Genomic DNA, 24,054 nt, shown 5'->3' with positions numbered 1-24,054 from the left:
AGATAACTCTAAATTCAATTCACAGCTATATATTACAAATCTTTTGGTTTTATTGGCTAATTTTCTTATTTATAAAAGCAAATTAACATTAAGAATCTAATTTGTTGGTTTTCACAAAGGAGGTCAAACTACATTGATTCAATTTTCCTGTAATACAAAGGCTGTGAGAACTATTAATACCTGGGGTTTTTTGTTTAAAATCTTTGTATGAACAATAACTCCCTCTAACTCAGGCTTTTTTTGCTGTTCTTCTGCAGACTGATGAGTATTTTGTATATAATCATTGTGTTAAAAGAACCTGGAATTGATTATAAGTCAATAAAGAAAGAAAAAGAAATGCTAAGCTAAGATCCATACTTAACGAACAGATATGAGAGCAAGAAAGCAAAAAAAAAAAATCTTGTTTTCCAAAGTTTAAAACTAATATTTTAAACTAATACATTTTCTGGCTACTGTTCCTGCTGTAAATAATCACACCGGTGTGCTTCATCGTGTAAACTGACTCCCAATAAAAGTCAAAGCACATGTCAAAACACTTGAAAATGGTTTAATGATGTTTACAACAAAAGAGAACTGTACATTTACAGTAAAAGATTATCTTTATATGTGTATAAAAACAAAACAAAACAAAAATACAGCAGACAAATGCATCAAAATCTACTATGTATCCTGATTCACATACTTAAAACTCCTACACAATCTTTCAGTTCTATGCCGCCATGACTGGAGGCGGGAGGGAGGAGGAGGGGGGGAGTTTGTAGTCAGATCAGAGCAGTGTCCCTCTGTTTTATTATAGTCCATGATGGAAAGCAGAACTCTTTACATTAGAGCTCCGGGAAGTTAATTCTTATTAGACTGCAGAATAAGAAAAGGGAGAAAAAACAGGGACACATTCCTTTAGATGAGCCCAAGCTTCCAATGTGAGTAGTTAAATGTTTTACAGAATGCATTTCTTGAGATACACAGACGTAATATGTACATGGTTGGCGTCCTTTTTTTTTTTTTTTCCTCATTTTTATCTCTTGATAAAAGCCATGGTCACTTGGGCTGTGAACTGATATCACACACATGACACACCCAAAAACATACAAAAATACTATATCTTTAACCTACCAAGAGTAAGACAGTTCTGCAATTAGTTCCATGCTGTGACAGGAAAAAGAGATTACAACAAACAAACGAGAAACAGACATTTTTTTCACGTAAGTTTTTCTCAGAAATATACCAAAATATACATCTAAGCTTTGGAATTACTGAGGCTAGGACTAAAGCCAGTGCTGGGTTTGTCTCTTAATACACATGCTGCAGGGTGGAAGGAAGAGAAAAACAGAGAGAGAGAAAGACAAGAGACACAGGACAGAGAGAGATCTTTGGTATCTGCATTTGTCAAAAGTTAAATATTTGGATTTTTGCTTTGGGATAGCGCTTGTGAGGTCCTACAACCTCACTTGGAGTAAAGCATTAAACAAAGTGTCACTGAAGCCCGTCGGCCAGAGGTCTGAGCCGGAGGGACACAGTCCATGCAGAGTGAAGGACCATGATGCATAGTGTCACAGCTGATAAAGAGTCTGTAGTGAAGAGATGATGTCAAAGGAGAGAGTAGAAGAGGAAGAGGAAGGAGGAGGGGAGGGAGGGAGGGAGACACAGCAGTGAAATCTAGCAACCGCAGGATGTGTATTCCTGGAGACAACAGGGTTATGTCCGGGGACTACAGTGTACAGATGAGGAGGAGACAGACGCACTGTGAGAGGCGGGAACAGCATTTTCACCACAGTCCTTGAGAGAGAGAGAGACAGCAGATGGGAGAAAAGTGGATCCTAGCAACAGTGCTCAAGACAGACAGACAGACATTGAGTCCTGAGCATTTACAGTGTGCACAGGATTTACCCTCAGTGTGTATTAACAAACATCACCCAGCTACCACCAGATTGGTTCGTTTACATGTCTGTCGGAGAAGCCCGCTCAGCCCTGTTCAACCCCCCCCTCCCCTCCTCCAATCCCCGCCCACAGGCACTGAAACCGCTGCACAGACCGGACTGAGTGTTTCCGAGAGGGGAGGAGGGGGGGGGAGTGTGGGGGTTTGGGGGGGTGGAAGGGAGGTGAGAGGACTCGGATGAGAGCGTGCAGCCGGGATTAGATGCTGAGCAGTGAGGCAGGGATGGGTGAGAGACGGTGCCGTTCATATACAATCAGTTAGAAGTCTTTGGTTAATGTTGTTACCATAGGAAAGCGAGAGCGGGCTGTGCCAGCGCACCGTCGTTTGGGAAGACACGTAACACACCAGTACTTGGTGGAGTGTAAATTAACAAAAAAAAAAAAAACTAAAGCAGGATTGTCAAACTTAGAAAAAAAAAATCAATGTTCAAACATGGGTCCATTTATGAAACAGAAAGCATCTTTTCAGAAGGGGAAATCTTTTAAACTGAATGTACAGAAAGCATTAAAACACACACTAAATAAAAATATTCATCTCAAGTTTCAACTAATAATTTCTATACAATGCTGAAATACATCAGTGTGCAGCATAAGAACACCAAATTGTGAGAGAAAGCAAGCAGACATTCATGAGTACTGGTATGTATTGTGTCTCCCCCTGGTGGTGGCTTTTATCCACAACCTTTCACTAAGTACAGGTGTGAACGGGCTTCTCCAATGACACAAGTTTGTGTATTTTTGTCTTTTTTTTGTGATTTTTTTTAAAATATTTTTTTTTTTCTTATTTCTTAAGTAGATTAAAGCAGGTTTCACTCAGTCTTGAGTTAGAAATGAGGTATACAACAGCTCCTTTTGCCTTACTGGTGCTCCACACTTCCTCTTATCAACGTTAAAAACTAGCAAACCAGTGTGGTGGGTCAACATTACTACAACTTGACGTGTGACTGATCCACAAGAGCATCTTGAAATCTCTGGATCACAAAATGAAACTAAAGCGTTACAGCCAAGCCAGTGCCAAGTAGATCAACAGTTAGACAGCGAGTAAGATAAGTAGAGATGAAACAGTCAAGACTATGACCACAAACTGTTGTTTTACCATTATTAACCACAAACAGGCTCAGCAGTGGCCAGAGGCTTTTGTTAACCAGTAGAGAACTTTAAACAAATATAAGTACTCATGTCTCAACTTTTTTTTTTCTTTTTTTTTTTAAAGAAATCACTCAAACACCTGCTTGAAGATGGGAAAAATGCACCATAATGCTTTGCAGACTGCCCTCTCTATTCTCTCTTTTTAACACACTCACGCACACACACATACATACACACACACACCCACCTGCTGGAATTATTAGTAAAGCTTTTTTTCACAGGTATCGTCAACCTGTCTGAGTCACACCTAAAAAACATAGGTAGCAACGTAATCATCCCACACTCCAAAATGCCCCGAGTACACTGTATTTGTTTCAGTGAAAACAATGCACCGGGTGAGCTCACACACACACACACACACACGCACACACACACACACACACAACAATAATGCTACAATGCTCATGTCTTCTACGTAACAATAAGGCATAAATGATAATGTTAATCTTCTTTGTCAAACTAAGAAAGCCAGTGATCGTGCCCTCTCACACTATACAAAACAATTAAAGGCATAAAGTAATATTACAGAAAAAAAAATCAAATGATTGTTAAAGACAGCACAGCAAATCAAGTCCACAATGACTCAACCAAAATAAAAACAACAACAAAAAAAAACTCTAGTAAAAGATTAAGATCAGATGCTTCAGAGTCTCTGTTCTCCTGCCAACCACAGGACCTGTCCGTCAGGAGCGCCCTCACCGATACACGACAGACTCAGGTGTCAGCGACTCACGTGCCACTGAGGCGTGGTCTCAGGTTTCTTTTCTTACTTTTTGGTCTTGACAGTTTTCAAAAAAAAAAAATTTTTTTTTTTGCTATTTTGCAATAATAAAAAGGAAGATTTCGGGGAGATTTTTGAGTAAGCATGATAAACACTACATTCAGTCTTGATAACATACTGGTTCAAATATAAAATATGAATATCTTACAAGTGTTTATATATATATTTATATGTATAGAATTAAGAAAAGATCGTTTCTCTAATTCTTAAGTCTTTCCTCAGATAAATATTTCAGTAACATCCTACGGTGCCGATGGCAACTGGTTCATCTTACTAGCACGCGTTCACCTCTTAAGTAACTACAAACAGCACTGGAACAGGACTGAGTCCTATAGGCCCGTCGTGGCCTCAATAACAGGGAAACCAGCAACATGAGCAGCCAGACACCTGCCGAGCTGCAAAGAGAAAGGCTTTTACTTTGGCAAGAAGGATCTCTAAACAATATTTAAACCTGGAAATACCCCATAAATAGTAGTACTAGAAAATAGCAGTAGTAGGTTGTCCTTTTATGTATGGATCCTATGTATGGTTCATCAGTATAAACTTTGAATGGCGAGCCAGACAGTACTTATACATTCCACACTGTTCTATACACAGAAATGTCTACGGGTGAACCTTATGTTTAAGTGCTGCTGAGGTATATTCAGTCAAAATTATTCAACAACAGAAAAGAAGTACACATGAGGAGAACATGGACAGATTTCACTGCTTAAAGTTTCAGTGATTGAATAATCACTGCGCTAATTCATTTTGTTATTTGGAAGTAGCAGAACAATGATGCTGTTGTGTGGGGTTTAGTTGAATGTGTAGCACATGAACAGTGCTCAGACATAATCTGGCAGGTTTTAAATCTAGTCCACAGACAGATTTGGGGAGCAGCATATTTGTTTGGTAATATGCTAATTCAAAATGTTGGTGATGAGAGGAGGTGTAGTATGATGATCAGAGCTATGGATTTACATAGTTGAGCCCTCCGTACGGGAGAGTCTACACCACAAAACCTGATTTTCACAGAACATGTCATAAAGCTATAGGAAAGCATGCAGGCCTCTCAACAGCTCAACTCCACCAGCAGCTTCAGCAGCAAGTTGTTAAAGCTAAGTTTCTGTGATCCTTATCCAGCAGCACCAAATTAGGAATATCAGTTATTGACAGAGGTGGGAGGAGAGGAAAATAATTTATCAGCAGTGTACAGAGTAGAGATCATATAAACGGCAACTTATGTGCTCAGACAGGCACAGCAACTACTGAGGAAAACCACTTTGGTTCAAGCTGTTGTTTTATGGCTGAATATTAGTACAAAACCAAAAAACAGACCTTTTCCGTTATGCTTCAGAAATGTCCAAAACTGCTACCAAAATGTCCAAAACAGATTTAAAAAAAAAAAAAAAGGAAAACAAGCCATCAAACGGCTCACAAAAAACCAGGATCAGGCGTTAGGGCGAGGCCCCAGTGATAAAAACCAATTCATTAAGAGTGAAAGGAAACTAATTTCTCAAGCTCCAACCAAGCCAATCCCTCTGTTTTTGGTCAGTTGTGCCGCCAATTAAACGTTCAGCTATGAGACACTTGGTCAAATTAAAAAAAAAAAAGGTCATCTTTGGAAAATGATCATCAAAATATTGCATTTCTATATTCTGTTGACAATGAAGAGATTCTGTACTCATAAATATATTGACTAGACTAAGCTACACTGACTACACACAGCAATTATTTTAACAAATATTTTTGGTATATCTTAAAGTACGTAAGCCAGTCAAACGACTGCAGACCAAAAAAAAAAAAAAAAAAAAAGACAGAATTTCATTCCTCCCAAAACAGGCAGACTGCAGCTCATCAATCCAGTTTTTTGGTACAGATACTGTGCACAAGTAGATACGACGGTACTACTATTAAAAATAAAAACACAATACAATAAACCCCATTTAGCCAAAGCCACCACATATTTGGTACGATGACCATGCCCCCCTGACAAGTCCTCCTCAAAACAGACCAGTCAGCCACAGAGCCTTGTGGGTCATGCAGTTACTGAACTCTCAGCATCTGCCTGAGCTGTAGACAACACATGCAGACTTCTACTTTCTACCTTTGAACCCAAAACATAAATGTACATTTTTCCAATGGATCACCATCCAAAACAAATCCTCAATCCAACACGGGACTGCATGTCTGCAGCTCTTATTAAAGCTCTCAGTTATGTTTTCAGTCATTTTCTATCAGTGTCTATAATCCGCACCAACACCTTCATATTACAAAAGCTCGGCGGCTACTTCGCCACCAAGGCAAAATGTAAAACTCAGTGTTTCCAGAAAGAGAGACTCGGAGAGACACATCTGGTCCCTCCGACCCTTAAAGCAATGATAACCTTTGTATCGGCCACTTATTACTTGTTTTTAAAGCCTTATAACCACGATTAAAAATTGATAGTTAAATCTTAACTTATTAGACTTACAAAGTTCTGAAAATGTAAAAAAAAATTACAGACAGTAAAGATAAATGAAAAAAAAAGTCTCTAAAATATAACTTTGATATGATTTACGTCAAGGCCTGTCAAAAAAACCCAAAAGAAGATAACTGAAGATGGGGTGACACACAAATCCCCATTAGTGATGATGAATATTGTGAAATTAGTAGTAAAATCAGTAAAGTTTGAATGTTTAAAAGAGAAAAATCCTAAAGTTTTTGGTTAGAAGTATTTCAGAGAAAATTCTGAGCTGGAAATAGACATATATACAAAACGTGAACAGCTTGATGGTACCGAGGATATTTTCTTCCTGGACACTTGTCAAGGTTCATGAGGAGCGGCAGGCCGACAACAGTGTCCATCTGGCTACTGTTTGTGGAAAAAACATCCAAGAATCATAAAGAGAAAGACGGGAAACAAACTATAAAACGGAAAGTCAACCCCAACCTCATCTGAGGTCATATTCTTTTTGGTGGCAGCAAAAGGATTAAATAATGATAGATACAATGGAAAGAACGTGGGGTGGTTAGTGAAGCGCAGAGCCTATATCAAACGACCTCCCCTATTCCCTACATGGTGTGATGAGAGTAGTGCACGACATGAGGAATAGGGCGTTAATTCGGGATGCAGCCTGACTGGCTTCACTGAGCCTTGGAGGCAGTGGTAATGGTCGAGGCTTGCACAGGCACAGCCGTGGTGGCTTGATGATGAGCATCAGCAGTGAGCTGCAGCCCCCCCGCCCCGGACACCAGGCTGACGGGGTTGCTGGCGAGCAGCGACAGGTTCTGGGGGCTCAGGAAGAGCGGCGTGGTCACCAGGTTGGGTGTGTTACCAGCAGATGTGTTGGCAAACAGCAGGTTACCACCGTCCAGAGAAGTGATGGGGATCGTCCCACCCGATGCCAGAGCTGTGGAGAATCATCAAATGATCAAATGATCAAATATCAGTTATCGAATGAATAACACAGAGTTTATTTCACTTTTTACTGTCGTTGCAGGACTTTTCTTTCTGCAGGATTTGTTTTTCTATCATTATAAACGTATCACCGCTCAGCAGGATTTTTTATATTCATAGATGAAATTTTTTCTCAGTGGCGTTAACCTCATGGGTGTGGTCCACAATATGCAAATCAATGGTGGCCTCATTCAATTTTTGTCATCATTATACTAATAATTAGGGTAATTATTTCTCCTGATAACCCTATAATGGATTTTAATTTTCTTTGTATGTGTTAGAAATATTTCATCTACTTTTTGTTCATTGATATACTCTTGAATTTATTTCACCATTTTATTTATTGATTCATTAATTTGTGTTTTTCCTAATGAGTCAGGTTTGGTCCTCATAACAGAGGTTCCCAACCCTCAGGTTGCAGGCTTGCAGAGGGACTTGAGGAAGTTCTATGATTTTTCACAAAAACAGAATAACAGGCTCATAAACTAACAGGCCATTAAGAAGTACACAAAATGTGTGTGAGGACACATCCTGGATGTTGCTGAGAGGTCCATCCGTACTCTTCAAATTTAGTAAATAAATATTTACACAGAGCAAACTAAGTTAATATCAGCTTCTGGTTTGGTTTTTAAGCTTGCCCTCTCTTTCTCTTGCTCTGTCTTTTCTCAGCTCATCTGCAACCAATTTGTCAATATAAAAACAGTCTGCAGTACAAACAGGTTGGGAAGCTCTGCTCCATCCCATGTGACTACCTATGAAACTGTATTTCTACAAGATATTTGTACAGTAAGTTGTTAATGTATTGTCACGACATTGGTACACACCTTGGATGGTGGCAAGGGTGCTGTTGCTCATGAGGGCAGGACTCAGCGCACTGCCAAGGCCACCAGGAGTCAGACTGAGCAGGGCCCCCCTGGACACACAGACAAAAGTATATTGATCAATAAAGAGGACATGAACAATTGAGTGAAATCCACAGAAGTGATAACTGGAGGACCTGTTTGAACATGCCCAATACTAACCCTGGGGTGAACTGGGAGGGGGCCATCAGTCCTGGGTTGAGCCCTGCAGCAGCAGCCATAGCAGCAAGGCTGGCGCTGGTGGGTAACTGGGCACCCTGCAGCGCCGCAGACAGCCCTGAAGTCGCCACCATCACCTGACCCGTCCCTAAAGTGGTGGCTATAGACGACGGGGCCTGGGTGACGACGGTATGCGCATGAACACCAGCTTTACTCTCTGCAGTCGTGGACTGAATACTCATTGGTGACGGGCTTAATGATGGAGAGCTGGTTGCTGTGGTAACCATAGGTGCAGTGGAGATGACAGATGCAGTGTTTGTGGCTCCAACTGTCGTGCCTTTGGAGAAACGTGGGTCATTGGGGTTTATTTGACAAAACACGACAAAGTTAACCTTAAATTCTAAAAATTCTAACACTTTCCTAAAAGCAAATACGGTTGAGCACACACACCTGTGAAAGACAAACTGGAGACGCTGGTGCTGGTGAGAGGCATCACTGGATTTACAGTCAGAGTGGTGGGTGTGTTAATAGTTGGACTGCTCACAAGGCTTGCTGTGCTGGCCACCTGGGCAACAGAATAGGAGGGAGGATTGAATGAGATAATGTGTGTTAGAGTCATTTAGCTACAGCTACACGCAAATATAATAAACCTTTTGTGGCAGCTTTGCCCAAAGAACCAATTATAAGAGCTTAATGAACAAATATCCACATGTCGTGACAAGCCTCCAAATACAAGTGACAAGTACGCGTGACCCTGTGACAATCTTTCCTTTACTTCCTTAAAAAATAATCCCTCAAGAAACACTTATGAGCAAGTTGTGTCTATCTTTACCAAAGGGCTACTGGGTGTGAAGATGGTTTTGATGGGGGTGTTGCCTCCTCCGCTGTTGCCACTGCTCGGGGGGTTAATCCTCTTCTCTTTCTGCCGGCGATTGCAGAACCAGACCCGAATCACCTCCTTCTCCATGTTGAGCTGGTCAGCGATCATGGTGATCTCCTCAGAGGTAGGTTTTTGGTTCTGCTTGAAGAGGGCAAAGAAGCCAGAGATGCCCTGTCAGCACTAAGGAGACTATTTCAGTCACTATGACCACAGCTTATGTAATTTTTATTTCAGATAACATCTATTAAAAGGTTAGACATTATGACCAAAGATTTATACCATGATAACATTACATACTTACAAACTACAACTGGGGTTTCCTGACAATAATAATCCACTGCTACACTTTCTATTCATATGCTCATTATGTTTCAAACTTTTTTACTTCAAATCCTACTTTCTCGAAAATATACCAATATATTGCCAAAAAACTGCTTCATTTTTTAGCTGGCACACAACAACAGGTAACATCTAACCTCTAATGTTTGCTTGATGGGAAGTTCATTTTCTCTCATCAGGTCAATACTGTTAACTGTTCTCACCTCAAGAAAGCTTTTTTCTAAGGCCACTCGGATGTTGGTCTCAATACTGGTCCTCTTCTTCCGTCTGCGGTTGATCCCCTCTATGCCCATGCCTGGGGAGCCCAGGGCACTGGGGCTGGACAGGCCCTGGTCAGATGTCAGGTTCTCTGCACAAACAGCACCGACACAAAGAAAGGGGAGGGAGGTAAAGACAAGGTAATGTAAAGATACACAGCCCGTGCCCACACTACTACTCCCGTGGCAATTGCCTCGATAGCAGTCAATTGGGTGGGTTCAGGGACAAACCTGCATCATTGAGCCACTTCTCCAGCAATGGCTTGAGTTTGCACATGTTCTTAAAGCTCAGATTCAAGGCCTCAAAGCGAGAGATGGTAGTTTGGCTGAAGTCGTTTCCGTACAGCTTCCCCATGGCCAGGCCAACATCCCCCTGGTGAGAAGGAGAGAAACAGAGAGACGGACCAAGAATGAAGGGACAGAGAAATATGAATAATGTAAGCACCAGCATCACGAGCAATTTCACTCTGGTTCTCTAGAGGGAGGTATTGCAGGAAAAGACTCACCAATATGTTGTTAATGATTGCTATATGCATTAAGGCCCTGTTCACACCCAGCATTAAAATGCATCTTGGGTGATCCAATCACAAGTACAGGTGTGAACGCACACCTGTACTAGGCGCATTGAGGACGCAATGAGATCCAATCACTCAGACCACACTCAGAGGTGGTCTGGGCTGTATATGGCCACATTCTTTTAGCAGAGTATACTGAATGTGTCCTGGGCCACATTGAAGGACCGCCTACTCAACTGACATCCTCTGCGGCAGTGGAAGTACATACTCATTCACGCCAGGCGACCTGAGCAGAGTATGAAGTTAGCAGTACAGCTGTGAGCGTTGCAGTGCAGTGTGTGTACAGTTTAGGCTGTTTGTCAGTGAATAAATGCTACAACAAGATCTAAGCCAAGTTCCCGTGTCTTGCCTGCCACCTGCTGATTAAAGTGAAGAAGGCTTAGTCCCGAAGTTAGCGACAATGGGTTAGGCTCACTAAAGGTGGACTGACCTTTAAGGCGGATCAGCTATTTTCATTTTAGTGACAATCTCAGCTGCTCCTAACTGAGTTTTGCTCTCCTCTGCACCATATTTGGTCTTTGCAAACGGAAATGATGTACGTGTTTATTTGCATATTGAGCGGGGAAGTGAGATCTGATCACAAGTGGTCACTTTAGACACATGTGGAGACACATGTTAACGCCAAGTGTGAACAGGGCCTAAGAATCTGAACATGACATGAGATTATCCACTGATGTTCATTTGCCAAAAGCAAAACACATGGAATTACAAATCACTGGACCCTTAATGATCATTCAAATGTATTTAGTCTTACACACACACACACACCTGCGTGAAGCCCAGTTTGATACGCCTCTGTTTGAAGGTCTTGGCAAACTGCTCCAGTTCCTCCAGATCACTAGGCTCCTCCAGAGTGGGGGTGTCCAACCGTTTGGGTGGTGTCTGACTGTGGGGCAGGGTCTGAATAGGTGTGGCTGCTGTTGTGCGGGTTGGAGTTGCAGGCTGCAAAACACAAAATGTGATTACAATTAAGATTAAGAGTCTGAGAAGGAAAATAAAAACACAGTAATGTAGGAGATTAACATGCGGTCAAACAAAATGCACAGTCAGTCTATAAAAGTTGTTTTTTATTCAAACACCTGGTACAGCTGAAAGAAATGCCATCACTTTTCAGAGTTTAAAAGAGATGCTTGCATCATTACCAACCTGAGTTGTGAGGGTGATGCTTTGTTGAGTCGGCAGGGGGTTAGCTTGGCTTTGAGGTAGTTGAGTTAGAAAACCCGGGGCTTGCAATATGCCTGCAGAGTGAAAGACAGTCAGGGGAGGGAAGATAAAAAGAAAGTTTCAATTATAAATCCCATACTTGGTAACTAAATCTTTTCTTAATTCTGCATGTAAATCAAACACTGCAACCCCCTGTAGCGCTTACCTTGTTGGGCAGGCGGTGTCTGTGAGATGATGAACTGAGGCTGCAGTGATGTGGCGATCGGGTGACCGGGCTGCACGAGAACAAACTGAGGCAGACCAAGATTCTGCTGCTGTAGCTGCTGCAAGACAAATCAAATGGCCTCTAGAATGATGTTGTAAAAATAGATGTTTACACCATATACCAGACTAAATTACATCACCGCAGCATTGTGGCTTTGAGCTCTCATCACCCAAAGTTTAATTGTGGCACCATCACAACCAATTTTGTCATAATTGGAAAATATATGCAAATGCTGCATTGGCAGCAGCAGGGGTGGTTGAGCGAGCTATAGATTGACTGAAGAGAGCGAGCAGTGCTGGCAAGAACAAAGCCGTGAAACAGATAAAATGTTATTTTCTGATTGTTTCACGGCGGTTACGTTCTAAAGCACAAATAAACACGCCCCCACACCTGTGCACAACCCTGCCGGAAGGTGCCACATTGTGGGATTTTGTGTGAATGCAGAACTTCATCTTGTCCACTGTGGCCTCTCTGCTCTGTGTGTGTGTAGATCAGCCCTGCCTTCGGTAAAGCAGATACACAGACCCGCAGCTCTCTATCTCTGTGTCGTGGATGTATAAAGAGCAGAGCGGAGCAGAGGAGAGACACGGAGACAGCGATGTAACCTGGTCGCTAAATTTTTAGTCCCGACTTCACACCCTGCGTGCTGTTATTGGCTGGGGGCTACACACCCACTGTCCAAAAGTTGACACCCAGAAGCGTCCCACACACAGCAAAATAATAATAAAATACAGGCAGGGTCAAGGTCTCTGTGGAGAAATACACCACCACACACTTCTAATTGTTTTTTTTGTATGAATCTATCCTTTTTTTTTTTAGAAAATCTCACATAGTATACCTTTAAAATAAGATGCAGTACATTTATGAATGTAGTTTTTAAACCTGATTTTTGTTTACTCAACACAGAAACTCTGGATGTCTCCTACAGTGCAAATAATTTTCACAATAATGAAAATTTTGATTTAAAATTCTTACCCAACTAATTTAAAGCCAGATAACAACTATCTTTATTTACATCTTCACCCACATTAGTTAAGTTTTTAAAAAACATTAATCAAAAACTGAGTCCTGTTTCAAAGGTGAAATAAAATTAAAATAATTCAACCAAAATAGAATTCAGGTATCCACATTATTCAGTCAGCTTCATTAAAAAAAAAGAATTCAGGGCTACAAGTTTACATACAGGAAGTTTTGTTAAAATATTGTTTCTATGAGTTGCAGAAAAAAAAAAACAACTGGTTGATGGCTGATTGTGTGATCTTACAGAAGCAATCTGGATTGGCTGTGACAGGGGTAGCTGGGTAATGGGTGCGGCTGCGGAGGCTGAGATACTGGCCCCAGTGGTGCTGTTCTGCTGGCTAGCTGAATGCTGCACGGCTGCAGCCAGGATCTGAGCTTGTGCCTGCTGGATCAACAGCTGCTGATGTGCTGGGGTCAGGGTCAACTGAATATAGGAGGTTACAGAGAGGAAAAGGGGAAAGAGAAAGACATAAGTAAGTAGGATTCATACAATTCAGTCTTAAGTGTCATTGGATGAGTTAGTGTTGTCATGATACCTCAGTTTTGGGTTTGATACACGTGCAAAGTTTAAAATCCAACATATTGGTAACCATTATAATACCACAGCAACATTTTACAAAAAAAAACATAATGTAGTTGTGTAATATTATATTAATAGTCTTGGCATGTTGGCATGAGATCTGTCTTTAAGTACTTAAAGAAAAACACTTGAGTTTTATTAACAACAACAGGTGGACTGCAGTGTTTGATGCTGTTGCCAACAACTATTTAACAGCTTTTTATTACGCCAACTTGACAGTACACACCCGTACAGATGATGGTGAAGTGGATTTACCATCTTACGTTACATATGAATACATTAGGTCACAATGCCATTGAATTAAACTTTTCACATAGGTATCAAATTAGTACTGAAACTTTGACTATCGTGACAACACTAATATGAGCCCAGACAGGCAAATGGGGATAAGACTCATGCAGCTGAGCCAGGCACAAGTGCAAATGAGCATGTTGATGTAATGTTTCAAACTCAAACCCACATGCACATCTACTCCCGCACAGCACAAAAGCGGCCGCATTCAACCCGACTGATCACTGCAACTACAACATGGCCTGAGCTGTAAATGGGAGAAACATGGAAATGAAATGTAGCCAATGTGACGTGATTGGCCTGATCACGAGTGTTACAGACACACCGAGGTTATGTCCAAACATTTCTGTTATGGAGGAATTTGAACATAAGCCTAACGACCACAAGGATGAACAGGCAAACAGGCAGAGGAGACACCAGCCTTAGCCACAGAATCAGGGCAAGCGATCATTTCATCACCCACTTTTTCAGCCAGGGTTAAATGTTTTAAAGTGTCACCTCAGATACGTGGCTACAACCTGGTTTTAACTCAAAGCAGAGAGGCAACGGGCCACTTACTCCTGCAATCTGTCCCCCGGCCAACATTAGCTGGGTTTGAGGCAATACGCTCTGCTGGACGGAGGTCGGAAGAGCACTCGAGTCTTCCGACTTAGACTAGTGGAGGTGAAGCAAAGACGGGGCTTAGAGGAAACCTTCCTAGAGGCATAACTGAGCATTGTTGACCATGTAAGCTAATCAATTAAATATTATTATTGTTATCATAAAAAATTAGAAGCTCTTACCTGGAAGCAATTTGAAAGAATATTTAATTCAGACAAAAACTACCAGTTTAATTTTTTAAAAAGCATAAAACTGAAAACACAATGAAACATTATATCTCTGTGCTACCTGAGCGGCTTTCCTGAGAATGAGCCTTCAGTCTTTGGGCAGGGAGAGGATTTGAATTAAAAAGGGAGTGAGAAAGTGGGTATTTAAAATGTGCCGCAGCCTTCAGAGACATGGAAAGTGAAGGGAAGGGAGGGGAGAGTTGAGATGCTAATTAAAATAACTGTTATGCAGTGCATGTAAATTCTGCATAGATTTGCATATTCTCGGCCATCTGTTTCCGAGCAACCGCAGAGCAGCTAATTAGCATACAGGGTTGATTAATCTGCCTTGTTGCCAGGCGACACCAGGAGAGCCTGGCTCATTTAAATTAACTCTTTCTGCTTGTGCATATATGAGTGGAGATGAACATTCCTCTGTTCAAACTTCATATTTCATTGTAAAACTAATCTGTGTCATATTATGTAGTCATGTTATTTTCTGTATGTTGATTTTGTGTTCTCTATAACGCTGTGAAATTTTTAACATTATTTAGGTGTGGATTCAAATAAGCCGACTGGGTTTTCAGCCTCTCCCTGCACTGTAAATTACTTAAATTACACTGTAAATGTCATTTTTGTGTATTTGTTCAATTGTGCAAAAAAAAACTAACTAAAAAATAACTGTCACTAAATCTAAAAATGATCTGCTCCTCCCACAAAAACAGGAGCACAAAGTTGCTGAAGATAAAGTGTGTGCTCGTGTGGTGGTGGTGGTGGTGGTGTGCCTCACGCGTTACCTGTTGGAGGAGGGCTTGTGCATGTGCGCTAGTGATTGCACTTGTGGTTGGCACCGTCTGCCTCTGAAAGTCCAATCCATTGATTTGGATTCCTACGGACAGAAATATAATACATGAAACATGTTGTCAGAGCAGTTCAAAGATGTTTTGAGCGTGGTTTAGCAGGCAACATAATCTACACTGTTGTTGGTTTAACAGAAGAATGAGGAACACAATACTAGAAGCCCACAGTGACCCTGCAGAAGAATAGTGAAGGAAAACAAACAGCACAGTTTTCAGGTGAAATGAAGACTGGGTTTGAGTAAAAACATACTTTTAAAATGACAGCATATATAATATATATATATAAGTGATCCAACACAGCTGCGTGAATCTGTTCAAATGTAGGCTGGCGAATCATCACAGAATTAAATATTAACACTACAGGCTTACATGGAAATGGGAAGCATACAGTGTCATTAATATTTACTTAATTCATCATTGCACAATACACATATAACACTGTGCAGTGAATCTACAACGTTAACTTTCAGTTTGATCATTTTCATCATAAAATCACTGAAGCACTGAGACGCAGCAAATTAATGTGATATTCATTAGGCACAAATAAGGGAAACTGCCCTGTGAGGTAAACAATTAATTTGACAAAGAGAACTGCTCACAAGGATTTTGGAAAGCTGCCATCTCTTTTTTTTTTTTCAAAAATGAGTCAGTAACACAAAAATTGAAATTTTTGGCTAAGAATTTGAAACCTGTTGAATGAGTAGGTAAAACTCGACACCCTGATTCCAGTCCAGTAAAGAAAAAAAAAGCAGGAGAAAAAAAAAAAAAAGCTGTAGGTCACTCACCGGTGTTCCCGTCACCACTTTCCATTGCACATTTAGTAGTTTCTGACTGATTATTCACTTTAGCATCTGGAAGAGCCAGACAGAGACACATAATGAGACTGCCAGTTAAAACATAACAGCTCTTTCTCAATTATTTAAGGAGTGCTCTCACTTTCGTCACCCCAATATATCCCATAACTGCATGATCACATTCACGGTTCAAAGCAGCAAACTACATGATCCAGCGAACTTAACCACCAATACAATGGTTTTTACAGTCAAGGGCAACACTACAAAAAATTGTTTGTTAACACAAAAATGCAAAGTGTGCCAGCTTGGCTTCTCCTATTTCGCACAAGGACGGCAAGCAACAATAAAACCCAGCTGAGCTCCATCACGACCTCATCAAAAACTCACCCGCTTTTGCTCCACCCGTGTTTTCCAGCATGGTTGCAGAGCCTATCAAGGAAAACGGCCTGTGCTGGGCAAACCCACCGACAGGGTGTCGGGCACTCAGTTCCTCCTCCCACTCCCCCCTCTCTTCACTCTCCACTGGTCAACGAGCAGAGTTCAATACAACCAGAGCTACACACAGACACAGTGGCACTGTCCACCACACGGTTCACTGAACAACACCAGGATACGCACACAGGGAAAGCCAGCAGGGTTTAGGCAAACAGCTCTCCTTCCCTCAGTCTGCACTCTTTCTCTTTTCTTTTCTTATAGCTCAGCCCCTTTCTCTTTTACAGTGCACTCACTCTCCCTCTTTCCTTGCCTCTCTCTCTCTTTCTCCTGTGCCAAGATTGTCAGTACTTCTGAAAAAGTTCACCCTCTCCCTCTCTTGCTGGAATGAAACAAACGACAAGTGCAGCTGGCAGCCTCCTCCAACCCGGCTCCCCCCCTCCAACTCTATAATGAAGCATAATCAGTATTCAGCTGATTAAAGCCGTATGCAAATCTGCCCCCTTCCTCGTTAGCAATGCAAGGCTTTGAAGTCCTGCGAGCGACGCATTTCACACAAGGCTCTGAAAGCTTTCTGCATAATTTAAACCCCTATAAATATTTATCAGCTCATTAGCATATTAATTGGATGGCTTTTGGAGGACGATAAAAAAAAAAACAGGGGAATAAGGACGACACAGAGAGGGGAAAAAAAGTGCACAAATCAGCACTCGGTGCAGCAGAGGGAGGGGAAGCAGCAGCACAAGACCAATTATTGTGCGAGTGCACGGCTAAAAAGTAATTAGCTAAGAGCAGGTAAAGGGCTGAAGATATCCCAGAATGCAGTGTGAGGCCTGTCGGCGGTGGTCTGGGCATGTTAGCAAGGCGGATCGCATTAATAAAAAAAAAGTCTAAGACTGCTCGTTCGGAGCATCTCCAGGAGTCATGGAGACTGGGCCAAACTGCTAAAAAGGGAGGAGGGGGGGGTCTGGGTTATTAGTGGGAGGGGGATTCGCTCAATCGGAAATAAATAACTCCACATTAATCCACCACAAGCCTGTCATTACTGCTAGACCCCCTGTGGCTAAAGCATTCCACAGCGAGCAACTACAGAGAGTGGGTGGTGGGCTGTTGCTGTCTATGTTTATGAAGTGTTAGGGGATTAGCATATTTAGATTAGCTTTACATTCCATTAGTATTTCATTTTGGAGCCCTTTTAAATTCATTTTCACCAGGCTCTGAGAGTTAATACAGTGGGGAAACAGCCTTGCCATGGAGCCGCACAGGTGTCCAGTGAATCAGAATGACTGGACTGGAATGTAGAGCGGTATTGTCGTCTACAGGGGAAAGGGGCTTACCATCTAACTCCACAACAACTTCTCCTGGCTAAAGCTGTAATCAACTTCTTCACTTATCCCCACCGCCTAAAGAAAGGCATTTACATACTTGTTGACCAAATCAAACAATGCCAAGAGGGCACTGGTGGCGTTAACACAGTGAATACTGAAAAAACAAACAGACCTTTCTCAGAAACAGCAGTATGAGGAAATAAGAGACAAGTCTTCAGTCACGAGCAAAGTTGGCAGCTGTTTGTAAACAGCAGTGTGTTTTTATGACGGACAACCAGACACTAAAACAGCGGTTCCCATCCTTTTTTTGTCAGATGTACCATGAAAAGAGTTCAAGTGACCCTTCATGTTAAAACTGCATTTTTTTGAACTATTATGATTATAAATCGGATATCATTTAACACTATTAATTACATAAAAATGGATATTGTTATAATACTTTTATTATAAGACCTAATGATCCTGAAGTTGCCAGTTAGGCTCTGTCTGGTTTAGTTAGATATTCATACTACAGTGACTTGGAGTGGCAGGAGCTCGACCAGTTTACTTTCAGCAATATGTTTCAGTGTCTCTGCTCAAGAGCTCGACCAGAATCGTATTTTTACCTCTTTTGTGGCCCATCATACCCGGTAGTTTATTGATTATAACATCAATAAATACACTAAAGATCAGGCTGACACCAATCTTATTTGTGTGTTTAATTTCCTCCTAAACACATATGTGAGTATACTTTCTTTTAAATAAATCATAATTTCTTTAAGCACCTGCATAAGTACCCCTGTTAAGGAAATCACTGCCCTGTGTTGCTTTTACATTCTAACTTGATGCCTTTCATGTTTTATGTAAAGCATTTTGAATTGCCTTGTTGTTGAAATGTGCTATACAAATAAACTTGCCTTCCGTGACAATAAATGAACACCGCACTAAACTCCACACCACTCTCCGCTGTTGATCCCTCCGAACAACACAGTGTTTACTTTAACTGCAGGCCTTTTGTTTACCAAGGTGGCTACTGCAGGGAACATACAGATGCCACACTGGTGTAAGAAATCTGAAAGAGGTCATTCCAACAAAGTGTGGTTGAGGGGGGGTCAAGAAATGAGTCTGTCCTTCTGACCTCTTTCACAATCACATCATACAACCAAATGAGTAAAACAAAGTGAATGCAAAGGCAGTTATCAGCAGTGTACTTCAACACATGTACAGTTACTTGGTTGAATGGTTGGCAAAACCCTGCTGTGGAACAATGCGTTATATTATTACCCTGCATGGAGAATTTTAAATAGTTATCTAATTAGCACCGTTATATGGGGAGTCTGGCTGAATACTGGGGAGCTGTTAATGTGAGGGGAGAGATTCGATGTGAGACAGAGCAAAACTTAATTAGGCAATCCACATTCTCCTCCACTACTTATATTCTACATCTTACACACAGAATACATCGAGACAACTTTTTCCAAATCTGGACAAGTCTGAGCAGGTCTGAGCGCTGAGCAGATGTTGGAACCGTCAGGATGTATAGTCACAACAGATCATCTTTCAGTTTGAGGGAATTAATAACCAAAACAGCATGAAGCTTGCTAGTTCAACGCAGAATCATTACAAATATCCAATTTAAAAATAGCATTTAATACTTGTCACCAGCAAAATCCAACAACAGAGTGAAGAAACAGCAACGTTATACTGAGCCCACAAATGAACACACAGGGTAATTTGATAAACAGTGATGGGGCTAATTCAACTGTACGCTACCGTAGATTCTCCTGGGCAGTCATTAGCCGGCTGTCTACAGAGTAGGTGGAAAATTTAATCTAAAGAAATGAAAGTGAAGTTTCTAGGGAGTGACGAGTAGGAATATGCATCTCTCTTCCAATCAGCACATGCAGAGGTCAGCCACCTCACCAACAGTTTCTTGGTGCAAACTCTCAAATAAATTCAATGCCTAGCAGGATGATATTTGCATTAACTGCTGGTTATTCATGTAGTGTGCACTTCACTTTCTTGTAATAGCAAAAAAAACAACTTTTTTTCAGGTTTTACCAAGGATCATGACTGTTTACCTCATCTTTTTAAAAAGCTGGCACATGATTGCGACTGCAGAGCAATATTCTTTAATAGACTGTATATTCCCTCTGTTTCCACAACATGCACTGGCTTTTAAAATAGTTCTGTCTGGTTTGTAGCTTAAAAACCTTTCATTAAAATGATGCTATTAATAATGGCAGACACATGAGAGTCATCAGGGACAACATAGCAATTGTTGCTTAGTAATGTAACAACCTGTAGGTCACCCACACAGCTGTGGCGGTGTCCAAAAATCACTCCCTCATCCACCACTCCCTTAATAATAGACACTGAATAGTTTAGTCAATAGTGAGGAGTAAATTGAGATTTTGGACACTCACTAATTATCATCATCACCTTTTTGCATCTGCGCTGACTGCTGTGGAGACACAAAACAGTCATTTTCACATCTATAAAAATGCAGCGCATTAAATTACGGGATTGTCAGCAGAAAGTAGCGTACATACCATGAATGCTGCTGTTTTTGTTATTTTTGAAAGCACTTTATACTGGATAAGTTTACACACTGAATAAAATGGCACACAGAAAACATGTATGCATCACAATATGGTAAACACAGAGTGATTTTGGCCTTTGTCTCCATTTCCTGAAGGCCTCCATTTTGTAGATTAATTCCCGACCCTACATGGCGCACAATCTTAGATCCTGACTTGTACTCATGGGTATTTCCTGAAGACATACTTGTACCTCTTCTGAATACTTAAGACTAGGGGTTCATTAGGAGTATGAATCTTAATGTGATAAAATTGATCATATCACAATAATTAGGGTATTGAGATATGTTGACGCATTTCTGTACTGACAACAGTGTAAAACTATGTTGCAATAGTGTGAGGACATACTGACCTAAATACAAATCCTCATAATGTCACAGGTAAGTATGTTAGAAAGAAAGAAATCCTTTGCATACAAACAATCTTTTAGCCTAACATCTGCTTTACCTTGCTATATTCAGAATAAGGAAGTCTCGCTTTGCATTGTTTAGTCATGAATGACTCACTTTACTGCAGATCACCAGAAACAAGCACTTATCTGTTTTGAGCACACCACACTGCTCTTATTAGTTATGATTTTCTTCCTCCACTGTGAAAAAGCTTGTTTGACTGGAGCCTTCATGGAGGCCTCCTCAGTACTTTTGAGATGGCATGTCTTGAATTTATTACTGCGAATGATGCATTATTCATAACAGCTGTGTTTACATCAATGAATATTCATGATGGAACTACAAGGCTGGAATGAGGGTGGAACTGTAAAACTGATTAAATGAGAAAAGTAGCCTAAGTGTGAGGATGCAAGATTTATTTCTCATCTGTTCGTTATGTAGAACAGCTTAATAAGTCAATTATATTTTTTCTTAAGTAAGTGAGGTTATATTCAGACAGTGGGTATAATTTCACACAATGCTAACAAACAGAAAACTTAAACATAAACTTGATTTAGACAACATCCTTTAAATATTGATAAAATAAAATACTTAAACCTCTTTTTTGGTTTGGCTTAAAATAAAGGACAGCTTTAGTATCATTTTGCCATATCACAAAATAACCTGTAATGTGATACTATTATTGCTGTGGGCAATAGTTACCCTGTAATTCTCACCCCTACTAACAAAATAGGAGGGGTGTAAGTTTAGTATATTTACATCACAAATAATACTATCCAAATCACCCCAATACATAAAGCTGAATCTCATTATCAAAACAAGTCAAGCACAGAAAGACAAGAAACTGCAGTTGCATTCAATATCCTGTTTTGACTTGCAAAGATAGGCATGTCTTCCTCAGCGTTTACCCCTGCAACTGCATAAAACCCCCAACTGAATACATCATGGCCAGAGTGCATCATATTTATACATTTATGAAAATAGTTACATGTTTCCTGTTCTCCATGCCATATTTCAGTAATTTGTGTGTCTTGGTCTATTTTATTCCCCCGTTTTTTTTAATAGTTTTCCTTCCACGAATCGAGGGTCTGAGGACCAAGAACGCTGTATTGCTGTACAGACTGTGAAATCCCCCTGAGGCAAATTTGTGATTTATATTGGGCTATACAAATACAATCGGCTTTAACTTTAAAGCCAAAAAGAAGAGATTCCTGTATGACATGAAACAAAGCCCATCCTCTGCAGTGTTACTACAACAGTCTTCAAACTGGTTCCTAAATGGCAAACTCAATCACATGGAGTTAAAAAAAAGTGCCATCAAGCTGTGTCTTGCCTGGTCATGAAACCGGCAGAGTGAATAGTATGACTGCCCTGCCTGTTATTATTGTGGCCTTCCGGAAGTGGGCCTCACCACCCCTCCCTGTGCCGGGGGGGGGGGATACACAGGTACAATCTTTGTATTCAGCACAAGCTCGGTCGGTCAGAAACTGCCGCAACAACGAAGGGCATGATGATGAAAAGTTGTACAAATAAATGAAATATTCTAATGAGATGGATGAACAGAGCAGCACAGAACAGAAGAGTCCTACTTCAAATAATAAAAGTGCCCAACTTCAATCAAACTGCGTTTAACTGCATAAACATAAGCTTGAGTTGCAGAAAACAAAGTTAGCCTCTAAACGACTGGACCAAGTTAGAGGAGGCAGCCAGCTCGCCACTCTGAGGACAACAGTTTTAATTTGAGTAAACCACGTCTTATTTTATGAAAAGCTTTTCGCTCATTATCGCCACAAACTGTTGACGTGCGTTGATTGTGCGGCGCCAGGGGAGCTCCGGCTCCTGGTCGGCTGGAGGAACATGCTGAACCCCGCACTCTGGTTGAGGCAGGCCCGCATGAATAACACAACAGGCTGCCGTGGTGGCTTCGCTGTGGCCGAGCACAAAAGGCTGAAGAGGGGGAAAAACGCTCTTGTATAAAAAATACCACGCCGAGCCGAGCTGACACTGTATTTAACAAAACACACGTTTGCAGCATTTCGGGTTATTTGTCCCCCGCAAGTAGCGCTTGAAAAGGAAAACAAGCCACTGCCCGGCTCGCTCAAATGAATATGCAAACCTCTTTCAAAAGCCGCTGTGTGCATCAACACAAAGCCAAGGCGGTGCTAGCAGGCGAGCTAACGCTGCTAGCATCCTCATTTCAATCAAACTGCGTTACTGAAATATCTAAATATGTCACATATGAACCAGAGTCACGTCGGCGATTACTAATAAAATATGCTAAACCGTATTTGTCGACAGAGGTATGAATATGTAGCGGCGTACGGCCGTGTAATCACACAAAGGGGGGAGGCATGTTTCCATGTAATTCACCGTCGCACTGCTCGTTTCCTCCTCTGTCAAATTACAGTTGGCTCGCTGTGTGAGCTGAAACAGGACTAAATATCATCCTAATCTGTCCGTCCATCTGCGTGTTGTCTGTACTCCGCTTATCATAAATTGTAACACCGTTTGAATATGAGTATGAATATGTAAAATGCTGTAATCATTACCTGGTCCTGAACTCTCATCTTGACTCGCTGCTCCTCCGTCCGCCATTTTGAATATTTAACCCGAAATCCCAGCCCTGAGCCTACCACACTGCTGCTACACACACACACACACACACACACACACACACACACACACACACACACACACACACACACACACACACACACACTGGTTTTGTCTTTCTATCGTTGTGAGGACCCTCGTTGACATGCCTTCCTTGGCCCCTTATCTTAACCTTAAAGGGAAACTTCGGTATTTTTCAACCTGGATCCCATTTTCCCATCATTTTGTTTCTAAGTGACTAATGAGGACAACAATTTTTAAAATTGGACCAGTATTGAGCGAGAGCGTTGCATCCAGCTGCCCCAAGACGAGCTGCAATGTAATCCTTTAGGGCAATTGCACATGTCAAAGTATGTCCACTAAAAGTGTTTGTTTTCTGCCACTGACTGGCTCAAATTGTTATTATAATATGTGTCTGACATAGAAAGTAACATTTAACACAGGGACTAGCTGCCTGTAGCAGCATTATGTCTAACTGCATAGGGATCTGTATCTGGGGCAGCTTACAGGCTAACCGAACCACCCATATATTAATCCATGCAGTTTGTTTACATGTATGAGGATGACTTTCACAGCCATT

At 41.2% G+C, this 24,054-nt stretch overlaps 1 protein-coding gene across 8 annotated transcripts; it reads right to left on the bottom strand.

Moving 5' to 3' along the window:
* Positions 1–527: 527 nt before the first annotated feature.
* Positions 528–23,457, bottom strand: pou2f1b (POU class 2 homeobox 1b). 8 transcript variants are annotated; one of them, XM_067603857.1, is made up of 15 exons: positions 23,411–23,457; positions 16,125–16,190; positions 15,277–15,368; positions 14,232–14,327; positions 13,047–13,226; positions 11,723–11,840; positions 11,500–11,591; positions 11,122–11,295; positions 10,010–10,151; positions 9,725–9,870; positions 9,135–9,323; positions 8,753–8,867; positions 8,306–8,639; positions 8,108–8,196; positions 528–7,236 (listed from the first exon to the last, which is right to left on the bottom strand). In XM_067603857.1, the coding sequence occupies exons 1-15, from the start codon at positions 23,454–23,456 to the stop codon at positions 6,971–6,973; spliced, it is 2,145 nt and encodes a 714-aa protein (XP_067459958.1). In that variant the 5' UTR covers position 23,457; the 3' UTR covers positions 528–6,970. The 8 variants fall into 8 exon arrangements, with proteins under 8 accessions (XP_067459958.1, XP_067459959.1, XP_067459955.1 ...); XM_067603858.1 differs by having other exon boundaries at positions 9,135–9,320; XM_067603854.1 differs by having other exon boundaries at positions 9,725–9,880; positions 10,011–10,151.
* Positions 23,458–24,054: the final 597 nt, after the last annotated feature.

Source organism: Thunnus thynnus, chromosome 11, assembly GCF_963924715.1.
Source record: "Thunnus thynnus chromosome 11, fThuThy2.1, whole genome shotgun sequence".
Lineage (NCBI taxonomy): Eukaryota > Metazoa > Chordata > Actinopteri > Scombriformes > Scombridae > Thunnus > Thunnus thynnus.
This window is presented reverse-complemented; position numbering and strand designations above follow the sequence as displayed.